This window comes from Elgaria multicarinata, chromosome 11, assembly GCF_023053635.1.
Source record: "Elgaria multicarinata webbii isolate HBS135686 ecotype San Diego chromosome 11, rElgMul1.1.pri, whole genome shotgun sequence".
NCBI lineage: Eukaryota > Metazoa > Chordata > Lepidosauria > Squamata > Anguidae > Elgaria > Elgaria multicarinata.
Genome location: NC_086181.1, coordinates 38,438,173 through 38,462,378, shown reverse-complemented (window position 1 = coordinate 38,462,378; position 24,206 = coordinate 38,438,173). Strand labels below are relative to the sequence as shown.

The following is a 24,206-nucleotide window of genomic DNA, read 5'->3' as shown; positions in this document are numbered from 1 at the left end:
TAATTACCAGGGAGATAGTGACTTGGAATTGCAAGTTTTCTATGACACTGAAGACATTAAGTTGGATCCAAAGTAAACTTCCCTGCCCTTGAAATCAATGGGACAAGTCATGACTAATGTGTCCCATTGATTTCAATGGGAACTAAATTTGACAACATTGTCAAAATCTAAACCATCGAAAGGCCGCTCACTCAGATTATTTGATTTAGATCTGTAGAGATCTGTTAGATCTGTTAGATTTGCAGCTTGAAGAGGAGAAGCAACTTAGCTCTCTGAGAAGCCATTGAGCAACATTGACTAACTGCCATTGTTCTGTTTGAATTGCAGCTTCTGCTCCTGCCCCCCTCCTTTTCAGGTACTTCAAGCCTCCAGTTTGCTGGAGGCGCGAGCCTTCGGCACGAGCCGAAGGGTGAGAGCACAAGGGCTCTCGGCCTGTGGCTCTCAGCCGTGGGCGCGAAGCCGGTCAAGCGGATCCTCTACTCCGGAGGATAAACCCCAGCCACGGTCCGGTCGCTGCCACTTTCTGATTCAGGTCACGATCTTCTCATTGTCTCCTCTCAGTTCTTTTCTCCTCATATCTGTTCCTTATGGCTCGTTCCAATCTCGTCTCTCCTAACTTAGTTCCTATTCGGTGTCTCCCCTCTTCTCAGCTGCCTTTTTCGTGTTCCTTATGGAACTGTCGCTCTGTTGCTTCTAAGGCCCCTGTCATCCAGGACTTGTTTATCTCTAGGTCTCTCCACCTCCTTGCTCTTACTGAGACCTGGCTTCCTGCCCATGATACTGCCATCTCTGCTGCCCTCTCTCTTGGAGGACTCTCTTTCTCTCACACTAGTCGCCCAGAGGGTCGGGGTGGTGGTGTGGGTCTTTTATTATCTAGTTTGTGCCAGTTCCAGCCTCTTTCCATTCCACCTTCACATTGCTTCTCCTCCTTTGAGGTACATGTGGTGAGGCTCTTCGCTCCACTGCGACTGCGGATTGCAGTTCTGTACCGCCCCCCAGGCTCGTCCTCAAAATTTATCTCTGATTTTGATTCGTGGCTGTCCTTTTTCCTCTCTGATAACTGTCCTACTCTTATCTTGGGTGATTTCAATATTCATGTGGATGACCCTCAAGATGCTGCAGCTCTACGATTTCGCTCATTATCTTCCTCTTATGATCTTAAGCTTTGGTCGGATGCACCCACACATTCCCTTGGACACTGTCTGGATCTTGTTCTCACTCGGAATTGCTCTGTGTTGGACTTTTCTACTGCTCACTTTCCGTTGTCAGATCATCACCTAGTTTCTTTCAATATTACTCATAATCCTCCTCCTTCACGTCCCGCTTCTCGCTCTTGTCGTGACTTGCAATCTATCAATTATGAGGCTTTTTCCCAGTCTCTAGCCTCCTCCCTTCCTTCTGTCTGTTCGGCTGTCTCCTTGGACTCAGCTGTCTCCTTCTTTAATTCCTCCTTATCTTCAACTCTTGATAATCTTGCTCCATCTACAACTCGGATAGTTCGCCCTTCTCAACCCCAACTGTGGCTCACCTCTTCCCTCCGCTACCTTCGCTCTTGTTCCCGGGCAGCTGAACGCCTTTGGCGTAAGACCAGGGACCGGGCTGACTTTGTCCATTACAAATTTGTACTCTCCTCTTTCTCTTCTGCCATCTCACTGGCCAAACAGCAGTACTACTCAACGCTGATCCAGTCAAATGCTAGGCATCCTCAGCGGCTCTTTGCGTCCTTCAATTCTCTTCTGAAGCCTAATCCGCCATCTCTCCCCGCCTCTCTGTCTGCTAATAACTTTGCCTCTTTTTTCAATGCTAAAATCCAAACTATCCGCTCTGATCTGGCCAGCTCTGCTCCTCTTCCAGTTCCTGTTCCTCATCTGTCAGCTCCCCCTGCAAATTTCTCTGCGTTTCCTTCGGTCTCTGCGGATGAACTGTCTACAATACTGCGCTCTTCGAAGCCTTCCACTTGTTCTCGTGATCCGATTCCTTCTCGCGTCTTTATTAATCTTATTCCTGCTATCCTCCCTTCCTTACTACATATTATTAATCTTTCTCTGTCCTCTGGTTCATTTCCTTCTGCTTTTAAACATGCTACAGTCTCTCCCATTCTCAAGAAACCTACTCTTGATAGGTTATCTCTGTCTAACTACCGACCTGTCTCTTTGTTGCCGTTTGTTTCAAAGATCCTGGAGCGTGCGGTCTACTCTCGCTGTCTTGACTTTCTTTCTAGTAACTCTGCTTTGGATCCATTTCAATCTGGATTCCGTCCTCTGCATTCCACCGAAACAGCCCTTACTAAGATCACCAATGATCTCCTTACTGCCAAGTCTAAAGGCCATTATTCCGTTCTTATTCTCCTTGATCTAACTGCAGCCTTTGACACGGTTGATCATGATCTTCTCTTAGATTCCCTTCATGACCTTGGATTTTGTGGCTCTGTCTATAACTGGTTTGCCTCCTATCTAGCGGGTCGCTCTTTCAGCGTGTTGGCTAATGGCAGCTTGTCTTCCTCCTTTCCCCTTTCAGTAGGGGTTCCGCAAGGCTCGGTGCTTGGCCCCTTGTTGTTTTCCTTATACATGTTGCCCTTGAGCAAGCTTATTCAATCTCATGGCCTCCAATATCATCTGTACGCCGATGATACACAACTATATCTGTCATCTCCGGAACTCTCTCCTGATGTTCACGATCGTATCTCAGCATGTCTTTCAGATATCTCAGCTTGGCTGCTTCATCGTCGCTTGAAACTTAACATGGCAAAGACTGAATTGCTTGTTTTTCCTCCTAAACCTTCTCCTCATCTCTCATTCTCTCTTACTGTCAATGATGTTACGCTTACTCCGGTCAAGGAAGCTCGTAGCCTTGGCTTTATCTTCGACTCCTCGCTCTCCTTTATTCCTCATATTGAGGCAGTAGCTAAATCTTGTCGATTTTTCCTGTATAATATTGCCAGGATTCGATCATTTTTGTCTGCCTCTTCTGCCAAGACGCTTGTTCATGCACTGGTTATTTCACGGTTGGACTACTGCAACCTTCTTCTCTCTGGCCTTCCTTCTTCTCACATCAGTCCGTTGGTTTCTGTTCACCACTCTGCCGCAAAGATCATCTTCTTGGCTCGCCGCTCTGACCATGTTACTCCGCTTCTGAAATCTCTTCATTGGCTTCCAATTCACTTCAGAATCCAATATAAACTTCTCCTGTTAACCTTCAAAGCTTTTCACGGTCTAGCTCCTTCCTATCTCTCCTCTCTCATCTCACACTATCGCCCCGCTCGTGCTCTTCGCTCCTCTGATGCCATGTTTCTCGCCTGCCCAAGGGCCTCTACTTCCCTTGCTCGGCTTCATCCATTCTCTTCTGCTGCCCCTTACGCCTGGAACGCTCTTCCAGAACATTTGAGAACTACAAGTTCAACCGCAGCTTTTAAAGCTCAACTAAAAACTTTTCTTTTTCCTAAAGCTTTTAAAACTTGATGTTGTGCAGACTTCTACTGTTACTTTCTACTGTTAGTTTTACCCTACCCTGTGCCTGCTTACCCTACCCTGTACCTGTTTGCATTCTCTTCCCCTCCTTATTGTTTTACTATGATTTTATTAGATTGTAAGCCTATGCGGCAGGGTCTTGCTATTTACTGTTTTACTCTGTACAGCACCATGTACATTGATGGTGCTATATAAATAAATAAATAATAATAATAATAATAATAATAATAATAATAATAATAATAGAGAGCTTTAAACAATCATCATCAACAACAGTTTATTAGCCAGTCAGGCCATGCACATACCAAAACATAATAAAATACTCCTCTTGCCAGAGCGAATACCTAAACACAAAGTGTTAATAAAATAGCTAACAAGAGCAAGTTAAAACATCTTGTAACCCTGGACAATATTTGTTAACGTGTTATATTATATTAATAAGTTTAGTCTTTTATGGCTGCCAGTGACTGTTGTTTCTCCCTTAATAGTTGGGTTTGATTATGCCTCCTCTGTAAGCATAACTCTACCACTATTGGCTAGTACAGATTATTTTACATCAAATAGGACTGCCAAGTTTGTCAAATGGGCTTTTTAAATGATCAAACAGATGGAGCCAGATTATTCCAAGCCCCAGCTCTGAATTGTACAGAGAATATTAAAAGCATACTTTAGTCTTGGTTTGTCATTTTGCTATTAGTCACTAGACCTCTCCAGATGAAGAAGTAATCATAACTAATTTCATCATTAACAGTGAGCTAACCACCTACTCAGATTTACATCTGTAAGGAATGCTTTAAGGTGGGTTCCTACATTGAGCAGGGGGTTGGACTCGATGGCCATATAGGCCGCTTCCAACTCGACTATTCTATGATACTATGATAAGGTCATGAGAGTGATAATTCCAAATTCCATATACAACATATCAGAACGGCAATGCTTGTGGATATTTTTGCACATTATACCTACCATTCTTGGAAGTATCTCTCTGGCTGTTGCTCAAGATGGAAGTATTCGTCTGGTTGAGTATAGAAATTTTAATCTTCTCAACTTTGTCATATTCTTATGATAATAAACTTTACTTCCAATGAATATGCCATATCTAGATTCACAGATGTATTTATTCATTCATTCAATTGATTGGTGCACCCTCCTACCAAGAAAAAAAACATTCCATATTACTTCATATAGTTTGCCTCCTTTTTAGTCATGGTAATTTGCAAAGCAAAATCCCCACTCCCAAACATTCAATGCTAAATCGTTCTTTTGTTCAAGAACAGGTACCTCCATTCTCTCTATGCAATGACCAGTGCTATCCTGGTTACATCAAACAAAAGAAGGAAGGGAAGAAATTCTGTTGCTATGATTGTATTCCATGTCCAGAAGAGTTGATCTCAAACCAGAAAGGTAGGAGATATAAGTCAGATCATTTTACTGAAAATACAGACTATTATTTGGGACTGTGGATATGAGGTTACCAAATGCCAAGGATTAAAAAGTGTTATCTAAGAGATGGGTGCAAAATTTGCCATGTTGAGCTTTGCTGTTGTTATTTCTTTTATAAATTTAAGTAATTCATACCTCCTGAGCTTTTCAGTGAGCTAAGAGAAGGTTGCATGCAAAAATCTGCATCCTTGTGTACTTTCGGATGCAACTTGGCTTAGGGGAAATTTGCACAAAATATCTATATTAGAGGAAAACGTAGACAAAATGTACAGATTTTGAGAAACCTGCAGAAAACAGCATTTCAGAAATGCTGAACAAGTCATCCATGTTAAATCAGTAGAAATAATGTGTACTTCAAAAATATTGACAGAAATTTGCACATTCAGAAAAAAAGAGCACAAATTTGTACAAATCTTCTTACGGCTTATAATTATCACAATCTAATGCAGAAACAGGGCAGGCCTTAAAAAGCTGTGCAGGCCAAGATTGACATATTTCTCCATCCCCACATTCTATAGTTGAGATTTTATATTCTTGGCAATTGAGAATGATGTTAAAGAAGGAAAGTGAGAATCCCCTTCCATCCCTTCTTTGTCCCTCTTCCCCCCCCCTTTGGGCTTTGTTCTGTTACCTCCTCTTCGCACCTCTCTCTGCCCGGGTGATCACTCAAGGCCTTTTGGCAGATAAGGTCCGGCATCCTGGCACCTAGCCCAGGCTATCTGTCTCCCTCCCTTCTCCAGGTGTTGGCCAAGGCCCCTTGTCTTTTAACTTTTAGTGCATTACAAAAAACAACTAAAATTACTCCCTTCCCCACTACTTCACCCATGTGTCTTCTACTCAGCACAGTCTATCTGCTTTCCCTTACAGATCCCATGTCAAATGCTCCAGTGTTTAAGGAGACCCTCCCGAGTCACTACTGGTCCCACAACTATATGTGTATGGTCTGTGAAGCCTCAAAGGTTTCCAAAGCAGAGAGAAGCCAATCTAGGATATCTCATATCTTTGCAAGGTGCCCTAGGACACTTACCACCATTCAGCTACTGTTTTTCTCTCCAATACAACCCTGACAAACTTGACTAACTTATTTATCTGCCACACCCCAATCTCATAGCCTATCCATGTCATGCATTGTAGGATAGGTGAAAAAAATCCAGTAACCAAGGACAATCCTATCCCTGGATAATATCAATACTACTTTGACCACAATTTATTTATTTATTTATTTATTACATTTTTATACCACCCAATAGCCGAAGCTCTCTGGGCGGTTCACAAAAATTAAAACCATAATAAAACAACCAACAGGTTAAAAGCACAAATACAAAATGCAGTATAAAAAGCACAACCAGGATAAAAACATGCAGCAAAATTGATATAAGATTAAAATTCAGAGTTAAAACAGTAAAATTTAAATTTAAGTTAAAATTAAGTGTTAAAATACTGAGTGAATAAAAAGGTCTTCAGCTGGCGACGAAAGGAGTACAGTGTAGGTGCCAGGCGGACCTCTCTGGATGACCAGGATTACCAACACTGCCATAACAGGATAAGAAGGCAGGTTCTAGCACTACTATGAAATTTCTCTGATGAACCATCCTCATTACCGTGCCCAGGCACTGGTTCAGAACAGCCACTGCCTCACCTGGGTTTGATGAAAAGGAAAGGTAGAGCTGGGTATCATCCGCATATTGATGACACCTCAGTCCACATCTCCGGATAACCTCCCCCAGCGGCTTCATGTATATGTTAAACAGCATAGGAGATAAGCTAGAGCCCTGTGGAACCCCATGGCGTAGGAGCCACGGCACAGAGCAATAATCCCCCAGCACCACCTTCTGGAATCGGCCATCCAAGTAGGAGCGGAACCACTGCAATGCAGTACCTCCCACTCCCAACTCAGACAACCTATCCAGAAGGATACCATGGTCGATGGTATCGAAAGCTGCTGAGAGGTCCAGGAGAACCAACAGGGTTTCAGCATACTGCTACTACTGAACAAGTGAAGCAGCTGACAAATGCAGAAAAATCTAGTACAACAAACTAGCAACCTAGCATTCAGAAAGAGTATAAAATACCCTGCAAAAATTAACCATGATACAAAATGGACTAAAGCCTTGTTGCAGTCATTTCTCACTAGCACTTCTTAGCTTGATTCAACTCTGGTTGATCAATGAGAAACTAATCTAAAAATGTGTCAGTATACCTCTGGAACCTTAGCCATGTAAACAAGATGATGGTCAGTAGTAAGCTTACTCCCACATAAATGAATATAGGATTGCAGCCTTTCCATATCTGTTCACCTTACTCTAACAAGTGCAAGGCCCTCCTGTAAAGGAGAACTATGCTCTAACTAGAACCTGGCCTTGTGGATCATGCATCCAGCAGGTGCTCTCCAGAAAGATGCTTTCAGAGCCTAAGCGATCCAGACACACTCAGACAAGTCAAGACAAGCCACACTATGTGCTTACATATTATCTTGCTGGGACAGAACAATTCTGGACAAGACAATACTTTGCAATTGACCAGACATAACAGTCATAAACAAAAAAAGAAAAACACAACTACCTCACTGACATAGCAATAACTAGTGACAAAAATGTTGCATTAAAGGAAGAGGAAAAAAGAGAAAAATATACATCACTGGCTATGGAAATTAAAGAACTATGGCAATAGGAAAAAAAATACAATTATTCCATTAGTTAAAGTGATCATATAGAATGGAGAACTGGGCTCCTGTACATTTAGCAGTTGTATTGAAAAGGGAATTTCAGCAGGTGTCAATTATATGCATGCAGCACCTTGTGAAATTCCCTCTTCATCAGATCAGTCAAGGAGCCTAGCCCTCCTGACCAGATACAAAAGAGGGCAGTCAGTTATTTAAAGGAGAGTGTTCCACATGTAAAGGGCCAAAAGGCAGAACAAGAAATAGCACAAGGCAGTGGGGGTTTCATAAGAAGATTAGTGTATTGTCAGGAGCAGAGAGAAAGCAATGGGTGCACTCTCAGACCCCCAAGTTACTGATATCCTTCTGTAAGTTTTCCATCCCTGAAAAGTTAATTAAGTGCTATGCTCCCCCATATGAACCTGCCCTTCCTCTCCTTTTTTAAATTTATTTTAATTCTAAGTTATTTTTAGGCTGCTTTTAAAGATATCCCTTTGGAATTGCCGAACAATTAATTTCATGTGCACGTAGCGTGGGGTGGGAAGAAATGACCCAAATAGAATTATACATAAGGATGTAAGAGAAGTGCCATGCTGGATCAGACCAAGGGTCTATCTAGTCCAGCATTCTGTTCACACAGTGGCCAACCAGCTGCCTATGGGAAGCCCACAAAAGGACATGAGTGCAACAAAACCTTCCTGCCCATGTTCCCCAGTAGTTGGAGAACATAGGCTTAGTGTCTCTGATACTGGAGGCAGCACATACTGTAGCTATCAGGACATAGCCATACAGGGCCTGTCGACCAGGGACCAACAAAGCAGGACATGGTGCAACAGGACCCTCCCACCCATGTTCCCCAGCAAATGGTGTACACATGCTTGCTTGCAACATGACTGTGTTAAGGATGATTGGTTATATATTAATTCTTTATCCTTCCAATATGCTCTTTATTGTTCAATTCAGGTCTTACCAAAATAATATAGATTTTGGGGAAAAATATACAAATCAATAATGCAGCACCAGAGGACGAGACGGAGAAGATCTCCACAGCCACCATGTATTTTCCTTTTGTACTCAGGTAAGTTGGAATGAAGGAGACCCACACACTGCAAAATGCCAACATGCTAAAAGTGATAAATTTGGCCTCATTAAAACTGTCAGGTAACTTCCTGGCTAGAAAAGCCACACTGAAGCTGACAATAGCCAGGCATCCCATAAAGCCTAGGACACTGTAAAACATGGTAGATGAGCCTTCATTACACTCCAATACAATTTCTTCAGTCATGGAGTACATGTCAAAATGGGGGAATGGGGGAAACATTGCCAGCCACACAGTACAAATAGCAGCTTGAATAAGAAAGCAGGAAAGGACAATAGAGCCAGCCAATGGTCTCCTTAACCATCTCCTCACTTTAGACCCTGGATTGGTGGCCTGAAAAGCTAGAACCACAATGATGGTTTTGGCCAACACACATGATACAGCCATTGTAAATATGAGGCCAAATGCACTCTGTCGAAGTAGACATGATACATTGTCAGGTTGGCCAATAAATAGAAATGAACAAAGGAATGAGAGAATGAGGCAGATGAGAAGAGTGTAGGTGAGGTTACGGTTGTTGGCCTTGACAATGGGCGTGTTATGGTGTTTAATGAACAAGCCAAGCACCAAAGCTGCGATGAAAGAAAAGGAGAGAGAAAGAATGGTCAAACTGGTACCCAAACTTTCTTTGTAAGAAAGGAAGGTTATATATTTTGGAATGCATGAATTCTGGACAACGTTTGGATATCGACCTTCTGGACATGGAACACAGTCATCCATATCTGAAAAACAAACATATAAGCATTTCTGTTCAATAGAATGAATATGCCCTTATATTGCAAAGCCTTAGATGACGGCAACTACATCAAAATCTGAACCATACATTTGCACCCCTCACATTCAGCTTTATTTGCAAGAAGCAGTAGACGGCCTTATAGGCCCCTTAGAATGATAGAATCATAGAATAGCAGAGTTGGAAGGGGCCTACAAGGCTATTGAGTCCAACCCCCTGCTCAATGCAGGGGGTTGGACTCAACCCCTTCCTACTCTATTATTCTATGATTCTAAGCCATAGGCATGGTATAACCACAGCTTAAGACCCTAGTCTTAATGGGAAACACAACCCCATTACAAACAGTTTCATCCTTGATGTCACAAATGGTGAATTATTTTTCTACTTGCAACTTGCCTGGATTTATGCATTTCTTGAAATACTGGTGTTGTCCCAGTCAAATGAAGTATGATATAAAAAATCATGCAAGCATCCATGTTATAATGGGCTGTAATCTCTTACCAGCAATAACTATCACCACTGAACAATGAACAACCTTTTAAACTCTAGGGCAATGAACAAATATGACCTTCATGTGCACTCATTGACTCAAAGCCAATAGATTTGGCTACTGTATCCATGACACCTTTTACCCTTCTGCTTTGAAATCTTCCCAGTTGGACACTGAATGCAATCATAGCAGCAAAATGGCTTCCCTTCCTTTTTTCTCCTGCTGAAGCCCTCATAGCAATTTTCATTACACAGGGAAAGTGGTTGTGCCTGTAGATAAAAGAAAGAGCAGCAAATTTGAACATTCAGAAGATATGTTTCCCAGAGTTGTATAATGCACCTTGATCTATGGCTAAGAATTGGTGAGGCATAATGGATTTGGAATTAAGAATATAATTTCAAACAGAGGACTGTTGGGACTTCCACCTTGATTGAAATCTTTTAGCCATACAATGAACATCTTGGAAAAATAAGTCCACCAACTCAAGGCTTTACTTAATATCTTAACCCAGGAGAAGGCAGCATTTTTTCTGCCTGCAGGCACGTTTGGCAATTTGAGATTCTTTTGATGACACTATCACAAAATGGCTGCCAGACACATCAATTGGAAATGACAATGGCAGCTGCTGGAGGGCCTCACTTTACTTTGAAAGTGAGACAATATGTTGTTTTTAAATAGGATGGATAGTGTGCATTTTGGGTTTTTAAATATTTTAGCATATTGATCTATAACTGGCGTTCCTCTGAAGATAGACATAGATTCTCAATAACTCCAAAGCCCAATATATAGCTGAATGTTTGTGCCTGATGTTTAGGCCATTTAGAGTGTAACATCTTTGTTTGAATGAGCTTCACCAAACTAACATGGTGAAGAGGCATAGATGTTTCAGAGTCTGAACAGTAAACCACTGGTTCAATTTTGAATAAATAACTGGAAACATCCCAAAATGTGCATGGATCCCTACCTGGTTAAAGCTGTTAGGCCATACAATGTTGTCCACATGAATGGTGAATACACTGTCTTGTGGGGCACGGGGGTCTATCTTTCCAACTTTGGCTCTAAGAAAAGACTTGTTTGGGAATGTGACCCAGTTGATGACATTGAATCCAGCTATTAATGCCCCATTTTGGTCAAAGGATACCTTTTCACCAGCACTGTTGTTAAATGAAACCTTTTTCAGAAGGTAGTGGAGCTAAAATGCATAAGGGGTGTTCAATGTATGAGGGGGAGAAAGAGTGAGTGTGTGTGAGAGAGAGAGAGAGAGAGAGAGAGAGAGAGAGAGAGAGATTCATATGAACTACACAGTGGTAGTATTTCATATAACAGAACTATGGTTCATAATCCCTTCAAAATTTAATCGTCATCATGGTTTAGGTTTTGTGAAATCTGTCACACATGTGTTTCACAGATCATGCTGTGTCATTCGTTCTGGCATCCGTTATGCAGAAAATACACAAATAATTTTGTAAGGACCTTCACAATAATTTGCATAATTTATGTTGGTACGTAACATTTAGCGTCTTGTCCCCTATTCCATTCGACTTTCCCCCATCTCAGAAGAAACTTTTGTATTTTTCGGCCAATGGATTTGCATAAATTTCAGGAAAGTTAAAGTTTTAAAAATCCAGAAGTCCAAGGACTCCATGTGGTCTGGGCCAGGATCTAGACAATTGCTTTATAATGGCACTGAAGTGCACTGACAACTGTTTGGGCCCCATGATACATTCCATATATCATTTTCAAACCACTTTCATGGTGTTATATCCTGCTTGGTGTAGATCTGGCATGGGAAGGCTGGTCCACAGTGGATTCAACAGGCCAGATTCTTAGAAATCTGAATTCATTTTAGTCTATCTCAGATTTCTCCAGCATTCTTACTTTTAGCTGGCCATGCCTTCCTGTTGGACACTATGAAGGCTCAAGCAAGGAAATACTCACCCACTTTGTTCCATTTTATTTTGAAGTGAATGATGTATCGAACACTGGACATCAGAACCAGTGGTGTAATGGTTATCTCCTCCCCTCTGATAACACCCCCTATGCCCAGCTAAATGTACCATGGAAGGATGTAGTGTCCTCTGTATCATGGAGGGCAGTAGAGCAAGGAAAACTTCCATTGTGTTAGCAGAAGTCCTTCCATGTGGCTGCCACACTTATGTGCATTTCTAGATGTCCTGATTTTAATTTTATTTGGGGCTGTGTGTGAGTGGGGAGGTGACTCCTTTTAGTTTAAAAATATTTTTGCACTTCCTTTGAGCATGCTGCTCCCTCCCTCTTGCATCTCAATGGTAACTATTTAGCTCCAGTCCTATTGCTACTCAACCACATCAGTGCACTACTGAAGGGAATGAAGACCTATGTAATGATATTAATGCACACGGTGCTTTAAAGACTAACAGAATTATTAACAGACATGCGAAATGAAGTCAAGACAAGTTCCAGTCTGCAAGCTTAGCTACTATGGAACATGAAACTCAAAAGGAAGCATAGAAGAAAATATATAGTATTTCTTTATACATTGGGAGTAAGCAGCTGACCCTTAAACACATTTGTCAATAATGTTTAGATGTTTTATTGCATTAATTATATGTTATTTATGAATATTGAACACAGTATGAATTGTGTACAGCCAGTAAGAAAAACAAAACAATATTTAGCACATTTTATTTATTTATTTATTTATTACATTTATACACCACCCCATATCCAAAGTTCTCTGAGCAGTTTACAAAAGTTAAAAACAGTGAACATTAAAAACAAATATACAAAATTTTAAAACCATCAAAAGCATAAAAACAACAATATCCATTTATTCTGATTCTGTTCACACAACATGAGAGACCAGAGTACATGTTGAGGAGGGCTTGAGTGTGGGTTGCTACATGATTTTATAAGGATTCTTTCTTATATCCATGCAGAGTGATGAAGCAGGTCCCTGAGGTGGTGTCATTGATGTTGCTGTTGCTATTGTTGTTGATGATGACGGTGGTGTTTTGTCATACTGGATCACCAATTGGGTGTTCTAGCACTTGAATTTAAAACAATTCCCTTATTCTTTAACTGATGGGGTTAAAATGTATTACAAATAATATAGGCATCTTACAATGCCATTCTACACCTGGATATTCTTTAGTAAGTCCCATTGAGGTCAGTGGGATTTACTCCAAGATAAGCATGTTTTGGATAGCTGCCTGCAAATTTAGGCTGATTATTATTATTATTATTATTATTATTATTATTATTAATAATAATATTTCTTACCCGCCTCTCTGTTTGGATAGAGGCAGCGAACAACAATAAGTATAAAATACAAAAAACTGAATCTAAAACATAGTATACATTATTAAAACATCATAAAAACATCCTAAAATTCCACTGGTTAGGCCTGCTGAAATAGATCAGTCTTCCTCCCAATACAAAGTAGAATAATGCACAGACCACAAGCCCAATTAGAGACAGTATAGGAAGGAGGCCAAATCAATGTTGCTTTCCTACTTTTCTTCCCATGTACAAAAGACACACCCTGCAAAATTGGCCATTTCAACAAAGTTAAAATCCTACTTCTCAGGACTCATCTCTACCGAGCAGGATATTCCACTATGAAAGTGGTATATAAAACGCAGGAGCCACACTACTGCTTTATAGCTGTAAAATCATGCCAATTTCATAGTGCTATATCCTGCTTGGTGTAGATGCATTATGGGCCCCAACAGTTGCCAATCCAGTGCAGTACCACTATAAAGCAGTAGTGTAAATCCTGCAGTGCATTTCAATACCACGATGAAGCAGTAGTGTGGCTCCTGCCTTTTATGTACAACTTTCATAGTGGAATATCCTGCTTGATCCATAGCTAGACCTAAGGTTTATCCCTGGATCGTCCAGGGGTCAAACCTGTTCATCTAGGTGACACACAGGGGATCCAGTGCTCAGGCAGGGGCGAACCCAAGATGATCCCAGGATAAACCTTAGGTCCAGCTGTGGCCATAGATGAGCCCTCAGTTATTATCAGATGAAGCAGAGTTCTAGACTAAACCCCTACCCAAACATAAATACAGCTGAAGACCTTTTTGTTTTCTCAGTATTTTAACACTTAATTTTAACTTAAATTTAAATTTTACTGTTCTAACTCTGTATTTTAAACTTATATCGATTTTGTTGCATGGTTTTATCCTGGTGTGCTTTTTATACTGTATTTTGTAATTGTGCTTTTAACAGGTTGGTTGTTTTATTATGGTTTTAACTTTTGTGAACCGCCCAGAGAGCTTCGGCTATTGGGCGGTATAAAAACGTAATAAATAAATAAATACACCCATCACTGATGCATAAATATCTAATAGTACAATATGTCATCAATAAGCATGACCAAAATAATATTCAGTGAACTAAATATGAGCAGGAGCACCTGAATGGTACATGAAGCTATGGTACATGAAGTTTTTAGCCACTATAATCCCAATTTGGGCATGCACAATCTAAGCAGTTTGGGACATGGCATTGCACTCGCTGATATAATGAACTCCCTTTTCCTTATAGTTTACCTGCCATGACAGTTGATTGAGAAGCTTCTGTCTTTGTCCTTTCTTCACTGCTCTCTGTTTGGACTTGGATAAATGCATGGTTTGCAGTGCATGTGCCAGAGCAAATACAGCATTGTACATGTTGTAGCTATGGGGAGTCATGTCCATTTCAAAAACAGAGCCTGGAAGATTTTCCAGCTTCTCCTCCCCAGTGCAAGTATTATCAACATTTTCATCTAAAGTGGAGTCAGGAAAAGAGCATTCAAATGCATTCCCCCAGAAAACCCTGATAAAGCCATCTTCTTTTTCCAAGGTGGGGTTTTTGGTATGAAGATATTTCCGGAAACCTATCACCTCCTCTGAGTTAATGGCAAAGGATAGAGCACCATGGATGAAATCTATATCCCAAGGTCTTTGGAAAGGGAGTGATGTGAAATCGATCTGAGCTGTCATGACCCAGACTTTCCCTTTTCTCTCCACTGCTATATCCTCACCTTTTGAAATTTCAAGCAACATTCGTAAAACTATCATGGTCTGAATTTCACCATGTAGAACCAATACATTGGCAGTGCTTCCATCGATAATCTTGGAGGTTTTAATCCCTTCCTCCACAAGCTTATCAATTTCATTCGAAGAGCCTTGTTTAGGCAATCTTTCTATGAAGTCAAAGCAGATGCCCTTCTCAGGGAAAAGGGGAAGGACATTCTGTACAAACCTCTCTCCAGTTGCATCGTCAAAATAAAGGACCCCGATCCATGTCCATCTAAAATGCAGTAGTAAGTGAAGAATCCCCATATATTGGTGGGTCCCATTTGGGAACATCTGGTGGATGAAAGCACCTTGTTGTTTATTATCCAGTACTGGAGCAGAGCCATAAGTGAGCTAAAGATTTAAAAAGGAAAAATAAATAAAGGAAACTCCCCAAAAAAGCTCCTGTATTTGTAACAGCAAATAAATGCCCTATCCGTGTTTGGTATTCTGAATGAAGGCAGGGCTTGGTGGTACCACTGGCTGGAAGAGGGGCTTCCTAGGCAATAGTAGCCTATGGAGACCTCCCCCTGGCCTCTTTGAAGCAATGCTCCCCTCCTCCCTCCCTGTATGCAGCGTGGGGTTTATCTGGTTGCTCTTTTGAGAGCCTAGCAGGCTTTTTCGGCACACAGTCCAATTAGCTTGCTGTGTGCGCTTTTGCTTGCTTCATGCTGTAAGTGGGGTGGGAGAGTTCTAGTTGATTGGTGGGTTTTCTTTCAGTTCAATTGGTCACATTCCCCTAAGGAGGCTGGTATGGCCTGGCTGTGTTTGTCCAGATAGGGATGGTGTTCCTTCTGAGGCATTGGTGGCGGAGGCAGGTGATGCCTGAGGGCGTCCTACTGAGGGTTTTGTGGCCCCAGTGAGCGGATAAGGATTGCCTGTGGGGACATTTCACCTCACATACCCAGAGTTTCATGGCCCCAGGGGGATGTGAAAGGGGATGTCCCCCCTTTCCCCAAATGGGGAAATCCTGGGTGCGCCAATTCTATAACCAACAGCCAGCAGGCAAAGAATGCTTCACCTGACCAGCTAATGCCAGCTTAGGCCTCATCTACACTAAGCAAGATATTGCACTATGAAAGCAGGATGAAAGTGGTATATAAAAGGCAGGAGCCACACTATTGCTTTATAGCGGTGTTGAAGTGCACTGACAACTGTTGGGGCCCATGACACCTACTATATACCGCTTTCATACTGCAATATTCTGCTTGGTGTGGCTCCTGCCTTTTATATACCACTTCCATAGTGCAATATCCTGCATGGTGTAGATGAGTCCATAGTTGAATAGCTGCCCAGCAATCCCCCTTTGCAGATCAGATTTAACAAATGTGGCCTGATTTTCAATTCATAGAGTTGTGTCGTCACTTTATTGTCTCACCTCTTTTACTTGCAAGTGTGTACATGTGTTGATATAATTTCAGATTGTGACACTTGTCCCAGAATATCAACTGATAAGCACTCCACATTTCATTTTGTGGCTTTACTATGATTCACCTTCCTCCTGTCAGGAGAACACAGACTACTTATGAGATACCAATCTGGTCCTCAATCCCCCACTTTAGAGTCCTGATCAGAAAAATAGATAATTATATATAACCCAGGTCTTCTCAAATAGTTTTGCTGTTTTCAATTGCAATCTCTGACTTCAATTTCAAGGTGGAGGAGAAAAAGGTAGGATGAAAGATGGAGTGCAGTTTTAAAAGGTTTGTTCTTGATCTAATAAACCATGTTTTAGTAGAATGAGCTGGTTGCATCTGAATAGGACTCTAAAGTGGTGGGTTGAGGAATAGATTGACCTACCTGTGGAATTTTGTAGATACTCAGGATGGTTGTCATGTGGAGACAGACATTGGAATTCGGTCCCCCAATGACTGCTACTGGATTGTTCTGGATGTCACACTTGTAGTTTGGGAAGAATCTTTCCTGTGTGGAGAGGAGTTCCATCGAGGCCAGATAGGTCCAGCTCGCACTGAAATGACTGTCGTAGATCTGGAAGCCCAGGGTGAAGTTGGGTAAGATCTGAGGGTTTTCATTGACTTCCTTTACAGCAAATGTCAAGGCCAGAATGTGCTGGTAGTGCTGAGTCAGTACCCTGAAGGCAGAGTTACATGCTGCATCATAGCCATCTGATTCTGAACATGACATTTTCTATATTTCAATACACACAATATATTTATCTAAGGTATTGCAACAAGGTTATATTGGCACAGAAATGCATACCTTGAATATTAGCCCAACAACAGCAGTGTTCTATAAGCTTCTGTTTAGTACATATAGATACCTGTGCAAAACTTTCAAAACCATATGCAAATAAATGGACGTATCTTTCTGTCTCTTCCACTGTGTCTCTGTGTGTGGATTTGTTATCCCTCTTGTATATATGCATTCAAATTATAAAATCAAATAAATCAATGAACGAGTGTGGCCTAAACTTGTGTGTGTGTGTGTGTGTGTGTGTGTGTGTATGAACACACACATGAGAATGCATTTGCATATATATGCACATTTGGGCCTCATTTTTTATATATACCGCCCAATAGCCAAAGCTCTCTGGGCGGTTCATTTGCCCATATGTTAATTTCACATGACTTGGAAAGCAAAACACATGATTCATATTTGTGTCAATGCATCCTCAATGTATTCTCATTTTCAGAATGCCTGAAAGAGCGATCTTTCTATATAGAACTGTCAAAATCTGGAACATGGGTTTTATGGCGTATGGAGTATAGCACTCAACAATCAAGCATTGGAAAGTGTCATTGAAATGGAATATTGGGGTTCCGGAGGACTGGAATATTGGGGTATAGGAGTTCTGTCACCTTTCACATGCTCAAGGATCATTCTACCACACAGAAGGATGAAGTGACCTTCATCCTGTGGTCATGTGGTACCATGGGGGTGAGGAAATAGATGAAGGCAGGAATTGATATCTGAATAGTGTAACACAGACTGGTCAGACTTCTGGCTTGTAAGATCCAACTTTTTTTATTATCAATGGAACGCTGAGATGCTCCAACAACAGGAGCATTAATTTACTTAGAATTAATGAATTCTGAGGCCAGAAATTTGTTTAGCGGACTGAACAGAGCTCATAGTTTTTCCAGACAATGGTCTTCATTCAGCAGTGTGTGTACATGTGTGTAGTTTGTATATAGGGAGTCATTTTACTGTTGCTATTGCCAAATAATTTGGAGTCAGAAAATCTTAGCCAATCAACTGCAAATCACCCAGTGATCTACCAGAAAATCCCAGTCTACCCTCTGCCTACTCTTGTTGTAACAAGACTTTAAAAATTATTCACCATGGGGTGGAGGGCAATTAGAGGTTTTCTTGAGACTGGCACAGCACATTCAGTAGGTTTTTTCATCTGTGGTTTCCAACTTCTGACTACAACTCTTATATCACTCACCACCACCAATAAAAACAGGTGTTGAAGTACAAAGATTTAAAGCCCTGCAATGGGAATACTTAGAAAGCCTGAATAGAAGGGATTATCTCCCCATTAATGACATTGCAAAAAGTTAAAACAGGATTTTTTTTATAAATGCTACATTGTGTAAGCTGCTCACAATAACACACACACACACACACACATATATATACAGAGAGAGAGAGAGAGAGAGAGAGAGAGAGAAAGACAGGAAGAGAGTTAAAATACTAGTTGAAGTACATTACTAGTTAAAGCAGCACTAAAACAAGATACCTGCAACCCAGAATCACACCAATGCAATCAGGCTGTTGCAATTACCTGTAGTTACCTTCAAGAAATCACATATTTTAAGGGCACAGTTACTAATAAAACATTTATTTATTTATTTATTTATTTATTAATTACATTTTTATACTGCCCAATAGCCAAAGTTCTCTGGGTGGTTCACAAAGGTGTGGCATTAGACTTCCACTAATGTGAACAATTCAGTTAAATATAAGAGAAAGAAGAAAAAAGAAAAAAGGAAAATAATGACATATGCAATATAAAGGGAAAACTGCAATGGCCCTAAGAACTAGATCCCATAACCACAAATCTGCAATTTGTATTATAAAACTACAGCAGCCTGTTGCAAGACATAATTTTGGGTGAGTGAGATGCTTAAATAATGTTAAATTGAAACCAACAACAACAGCCAAGAATAAATATAGCTTTGGAAATAAAGTATGTTTTGAAACAACAGAATTCACATAGGACCCATTTCTGTACCAGTTACAGGAGCTATTCCAAATATTATTTATGGAACAAAACATTTTTTTCTTTTGGTAGGGTCAGGGAGGGAAGGGTTATTATGCATTAATTCATGTTGAATACAATGTAGAAAACATTAACCATTTTTACATATAACCAAGAAATGCTTAAATAACAATTGAAATTCCTTAAACCCATACAGAAAGTGGCTTGTTCTTCCCAGCCTGTGTAAAGGCTGTGACTACTGTGAGGAAAAGGGATACTAAGAGAAGCATAACAATAATATTGATGTCTAGAGCCATTTTAGTCTGTTGCAGCAAAAGCAACAACAAAGAGACTTGAACATTAATGAATTTATTCTGGCATAAACTTTATTCTGTTTAAACCAGAATAAACTTCTTAATTTTTATGATCCCACCAAACTCTTTGTAATAATAGTTATAATAACCATGTGGCATGGACAGATGTACGTGATGCTCCCGTTCTAGAACAGAGAGAGAATCATGCCATACAAATCATGGCACATTATTCTACCAGGGAAAACCAACCTGTTTAAGAATATTATCAGGACAGATCTGTGTTATCATTTTTTAAAAAACAAACAAACTAACAAACAAATTCCTTACGCGAGGTCATCGAAGAGTTCAGCAGAAGGAAGTTTTTCAAAGGTTATCGGTTGTGAAAACACATAATTTTGAGAAGAAATGCCAGCAATGTCAACTTTTCCTGACTGATAATATTTATGAAGTATAGGAAGAAGGCCTCTGGCACTACACTTAACACTAGGAGACATGCACACTGCACGTGACAATAGTGCTAATACCAAAAGCAACAACAACGACATCTTCTATTAAGAGCTTCTTTCTAGAAACTATTTAATCTATTACTGCAATGATATTCAAGAGGACCTGAATAACATTGTGTGACTTGAATGGCTATTCATTCAGTCAAAGCAATGATTTGAATGTAGTCAGGTGAAGTGTTAGGTAACAGTGATCAGATGGATGGCCCCTCACTATCTCTATCATAGCTCTGAATTGTAGAAGGGATATTAATAGCACCCTTTTTTTGCTAGGTGCTATGGACATTATCAAGGGACTTGGATAATAATGGTTATTTCAATAATTACCAGGGAGATAGTGACTTGGAATTGCAAGTTTTCTATGACACTGAAGACATTGAGTTGGATCCAAAGTAAACTTCCCTGCCCTTGAAATCAATGGGACAAGTCATGACTAATGTGTCCCATTGATTTCAATGGGAACTAAATTTGACCACTTTGTCAAAATCTAAACCATTGAAAGGCCGCTCACTCAGATTATTTGATTTAGATCTGTAGAGAGCTTTAAACAATCATTATCAACAACAGTTTATTAGCCAGTCAGGCCATGCACATACCGAAACATAATAAAATACTCTTCTTGCCAGAGAGAATACCTAAATACAAAATGTTAATAAAATGGCTAACAAGAGCAAGTTAAAACATCTTGTATTCCTGGACAATATTTGTTAACACGTTATATTATATTAATAAGTTTAGTCTTTTATGGCTGCCAGTGACTGTTGTTTCTCCCTTAATAGCTGGGTTTAATTATGCCTCCTCTGTAAGCATAACTCTACCACTATTGGCTAGTACAGATTATTTTACGTCAAATAGGACTGCCAAGTTTGTCAAATGGGCTTTTTAAATGATCAAACAGATGGAGCCAGATTATTCCAAGCCCCAGCTCTGAATTGTACAGAGAATATTAAAAGCATACTTTAGTCTTGGTTTGTCATTTTGCTATTAGTCACTAGAACTCTCCAGATGAAGAAGTAATCATAACTAATTTCATCATTACCAGTGAGCTAACCAACTACTCAGACTTACAGGCTTTGAGAGGCACTGAAGCTGAAAATATCACATCTCAGCAGAAATCTCCTTTTGTCCTCCTTAATGCACATAGTATTGTGCTTTAATGGGACAGCAACTTGTAACAGGGGGTTTTAATGACACAAAGTACAAGGAATTTGAGGTGTTCCAAAAGAAAGCTCCCAAAGAACAGCCAGTTTGCAATATAGAGGTCCATCCAACGAGCATTTTATTGCATGCTTATTACTGAGCACTCACGGAATTCTCGGAGGTCCCTCACATGATGTCGTCTGCCTCCTGTGCGCCTGCCACTCCTTCTGGCCTTCTTTGCACCGCAAGAAAAAAAAGGAAAAGTCCGGTTGCTGCTCTCTCCTGCCATGTGTGGGAGAAGCAGTGTGATGCCTGACTGAATGGGCCTCGTGTTCCTTATTTACTTCCTGTTTTCAAACAGGAAGTAACTGAGCGATGACGGAGAAGTGACGGTAGCGGGCGTTTCTTCCTAGGTGTGATGGAGCTGACATAATATTTTTAAGGGCACAGTCCTATGCATGTTTAGACAGGGGGAAAAAGTCTTACAAATGCCTGCATTCCCCAGCCAGCCTTACTGGCTGGGAAATGCTAGGAGTTTTAATGTAAAATCGTATCTGGAGAGTCACAGGCCTCCAAAATCAGAGGCTGCTGACTATCCTACGTGCAGCGACTGGAGCATGGATGGGATCTTCTCCTCCATGCTCTGGCCATCCTGCATTTCGCCTAGACAGGCAATTTTGCCCATTTAGTCACAGCTGAAGGGATGGGGAGGGAAGGTGCCTAGAGACCTGATAGGAAACTGCATAAAGCAGCTTCCCCAATCTCCCCCACCCCTCTTTCCTGGGACCACCTCCTTTTCCACCTCTCCACACTCCATGGCCATAGCTAGATGGGGGGAAATTCCAGGGCAATCCCCGGGATTGTCCGTGTGTATCCACATGAAGCACAGGGAATCCCGGGATCAGGGAGGGATGATCCCTCCCTAACCCTGGGATCTTGCCCTCCCTTTAGGCCTGTGTGGCCGGGCACTGCGGTTTGTCCCAGTTCCTTGCGAGGAGCCATGAGCCATGCATGGGGCGTACAGCTCCTCAGGAGCACTGCACCCATCAGGGTTGGCGTGGGGGGAGTGGGGAAATTTAATTATTTTTTAAAAAACCTTACCTTTTGCACACGAGCACTCATGCACAACTTCTCCTTTAAGAAAATAAAAATATTGCATCCAACACCTCTCTCTCTCTCTCTCTGAGGTTGTCCCGCGTGTAAACAGAGGGGGGATCTCGCGACAAAACCATTGCAAGATCTTCACCCCTGTCAAGACTAATAGGTAGGTCTAGCTAAGGCCCATTTCTGAGTGCAGAGACATAGCTGGCATGGAGAGAAACATGTCAACTATGAGGAGTGGGGAGAGCAGTTTCTGGGCTCCAGCATTGGAGCCCTGGTTCTGGCCTTAGTTCCCAGGAACTAAAGAATCCTATGCCCCCCACACACACATTCCCAGATGCTGTGTAGGATTGCTCTCTTATATTCTGTTTAAACATTTACAGCATTGTGTCCTAAGTATTCCTAATTGTGTCAGATTTTCACATTCCAAATGAAACCTCCATCATCAAGGGGTGAACTAAATTCTCCTATTCCCACCTCCAGTACTCTCCAACCGAACATAATTGCAAAACAACAACAACAACCACTTGTAAATGGATGGATATATTTGTCAAGCTCTAGATAAATGCAATCTCCATGAATGAATGCAAAACAGGGGAAAAAAATGAAATCCATAGAAGTGTACAGAGAGAGATTTATTTAATCCAAACCCAATGCATTTCAAGCTGCATCATTAAAATAGCTCATGCTGTGTTCAAGTGTTAACTGGGACATTAATTTTCTCATTTTCATGTTTAAATGTAACAACTTTTCATAGTATTGTGCTTTACATTAGTTAATCCTGATTCCATTCTACAATGGCATCTTCCAAAAAATTCTAGCAGCCTTTCCTTCCCCCCCCCCACTCACCTTTGCTAGACCTACCGGTAAATGTGCGACCAAGGAGGGGAGAGCCCGTGATGCAACTATCACGGGCTGTCATGCTAGTCTATACGTCAGGCACGACGAACTCAAGAAGGGAGCCGTCACATCTGCCATTTTTAAATTCTTAAAGGGACAATGTGCATGAACGATCGTGCACACAGGTAAGTTTTTTTTTAAAAAAAATTAAATTCATTTCCCCACTATGCCCACCCTGCCCCCGGTGGGCACAGCACGTGGCCAGAAAAAGCTGCGAAAACGGGCCACATGTTCCAGGGGGAAACCAGGGCCAAAGGGTAGGCTAATATCCCAGGGCCAGGCAGGGTTGATCCCTGCCTGAGCCCAGGATCCCCTGTGCGTCATCTGGACGCATAGGGGTGATCCTGGGTATCAGCACAGAATAACCTCTGGTCTAGCAAAGGCCCCCCTCTCTCTTATAGTTGATAGTATACAAAGCACACATTTTCCAAGCCAGAAATACAAATCCAGGAATATGTGAGCTGATGTCACAAAATGCATTTGTCTTCACATTGGGGGTGGTGTGTAAACAGAGCAAGTTCTGTTCAAAACAAGCTGAAATGAAGTTCTTGTACAACCCTTATTTACTTCAATATCAGAGAACATTAAGCAGCAGTGATTCAACCCTGTTTAATCTCTACTTAGGATAAGTTTGTCATGTATGCAGGGCTCTTCATTATTATTATTATTATTATTATTATTTATTTATATAGCACCATCAATGTACATGGTGCTGTACAGAGTAAAACAGTAAATAGCAAGACTCTGCCGCATAGGCTTACAATCTAATAAAATCATAGTAAAACAATAAGGAGGGGAAGAGAATGCCAACAGGTACAGGGAAGGGTAAGCAGGCACAGGGTAGGGAAAAACTAACAGTAGAAAGTAACAGTAGAAGTCTGCACAACATCAAGTTTTAAAAGCTTTAGGAAAAAGAAAAGTTTTTAGTTGAGCTTTAAAAGCTGTGGTTGAACTTGTAGTTCTCAAATGTTCTGGAAGAGCGTTCCAGGCGTAAGGGGCAGCAGACGAAAATGGACGAAGCCGAGCAAGGGAAGTAGAGGCCCTTGGGCAGGCGAGAAACATGGCATCAGAGGAGCGAAGAGCACGAGCGGGGCAATAGTGTGAGATGAGAGAGGAGAGATAGGAAGGAGCTAGACCGTGAAAAGCT

General features: G+C 41.2%; 1 protein-coding gene across 1 annotated transcript; it reads right to left on the bottom strand.

The window, feature by feature from the left end:
- Positions 1-8,488: 8,488 nt before the first annotated feature.
- LOC134405788 (vomeronasal type-2 receptor 26-like) lies at positions 8,489-19,960 on the bottom strand. Its single transcript, XM_063137043.1, has 6 exons — positions 19,743-19,960; positions 16,737-16,914; positions 14,430-15,290; positions 10,856-11,083; positions 10,034-10,160; positions 8,489-9,390 (listed from the first exon to the last, which is right to left on the bottom strand). The coding sequence occupies exons 1-6, from the start codon at positions 19,958-19,960 to the stop codon at positions 8,489-8,491; spliced, it is 2,514 nt and encodes an 837-aa protein (XP_062993113.1).
- Between the last annotated feature and the right edge of the window lie 4,246 nt (positions 19,961-24,206).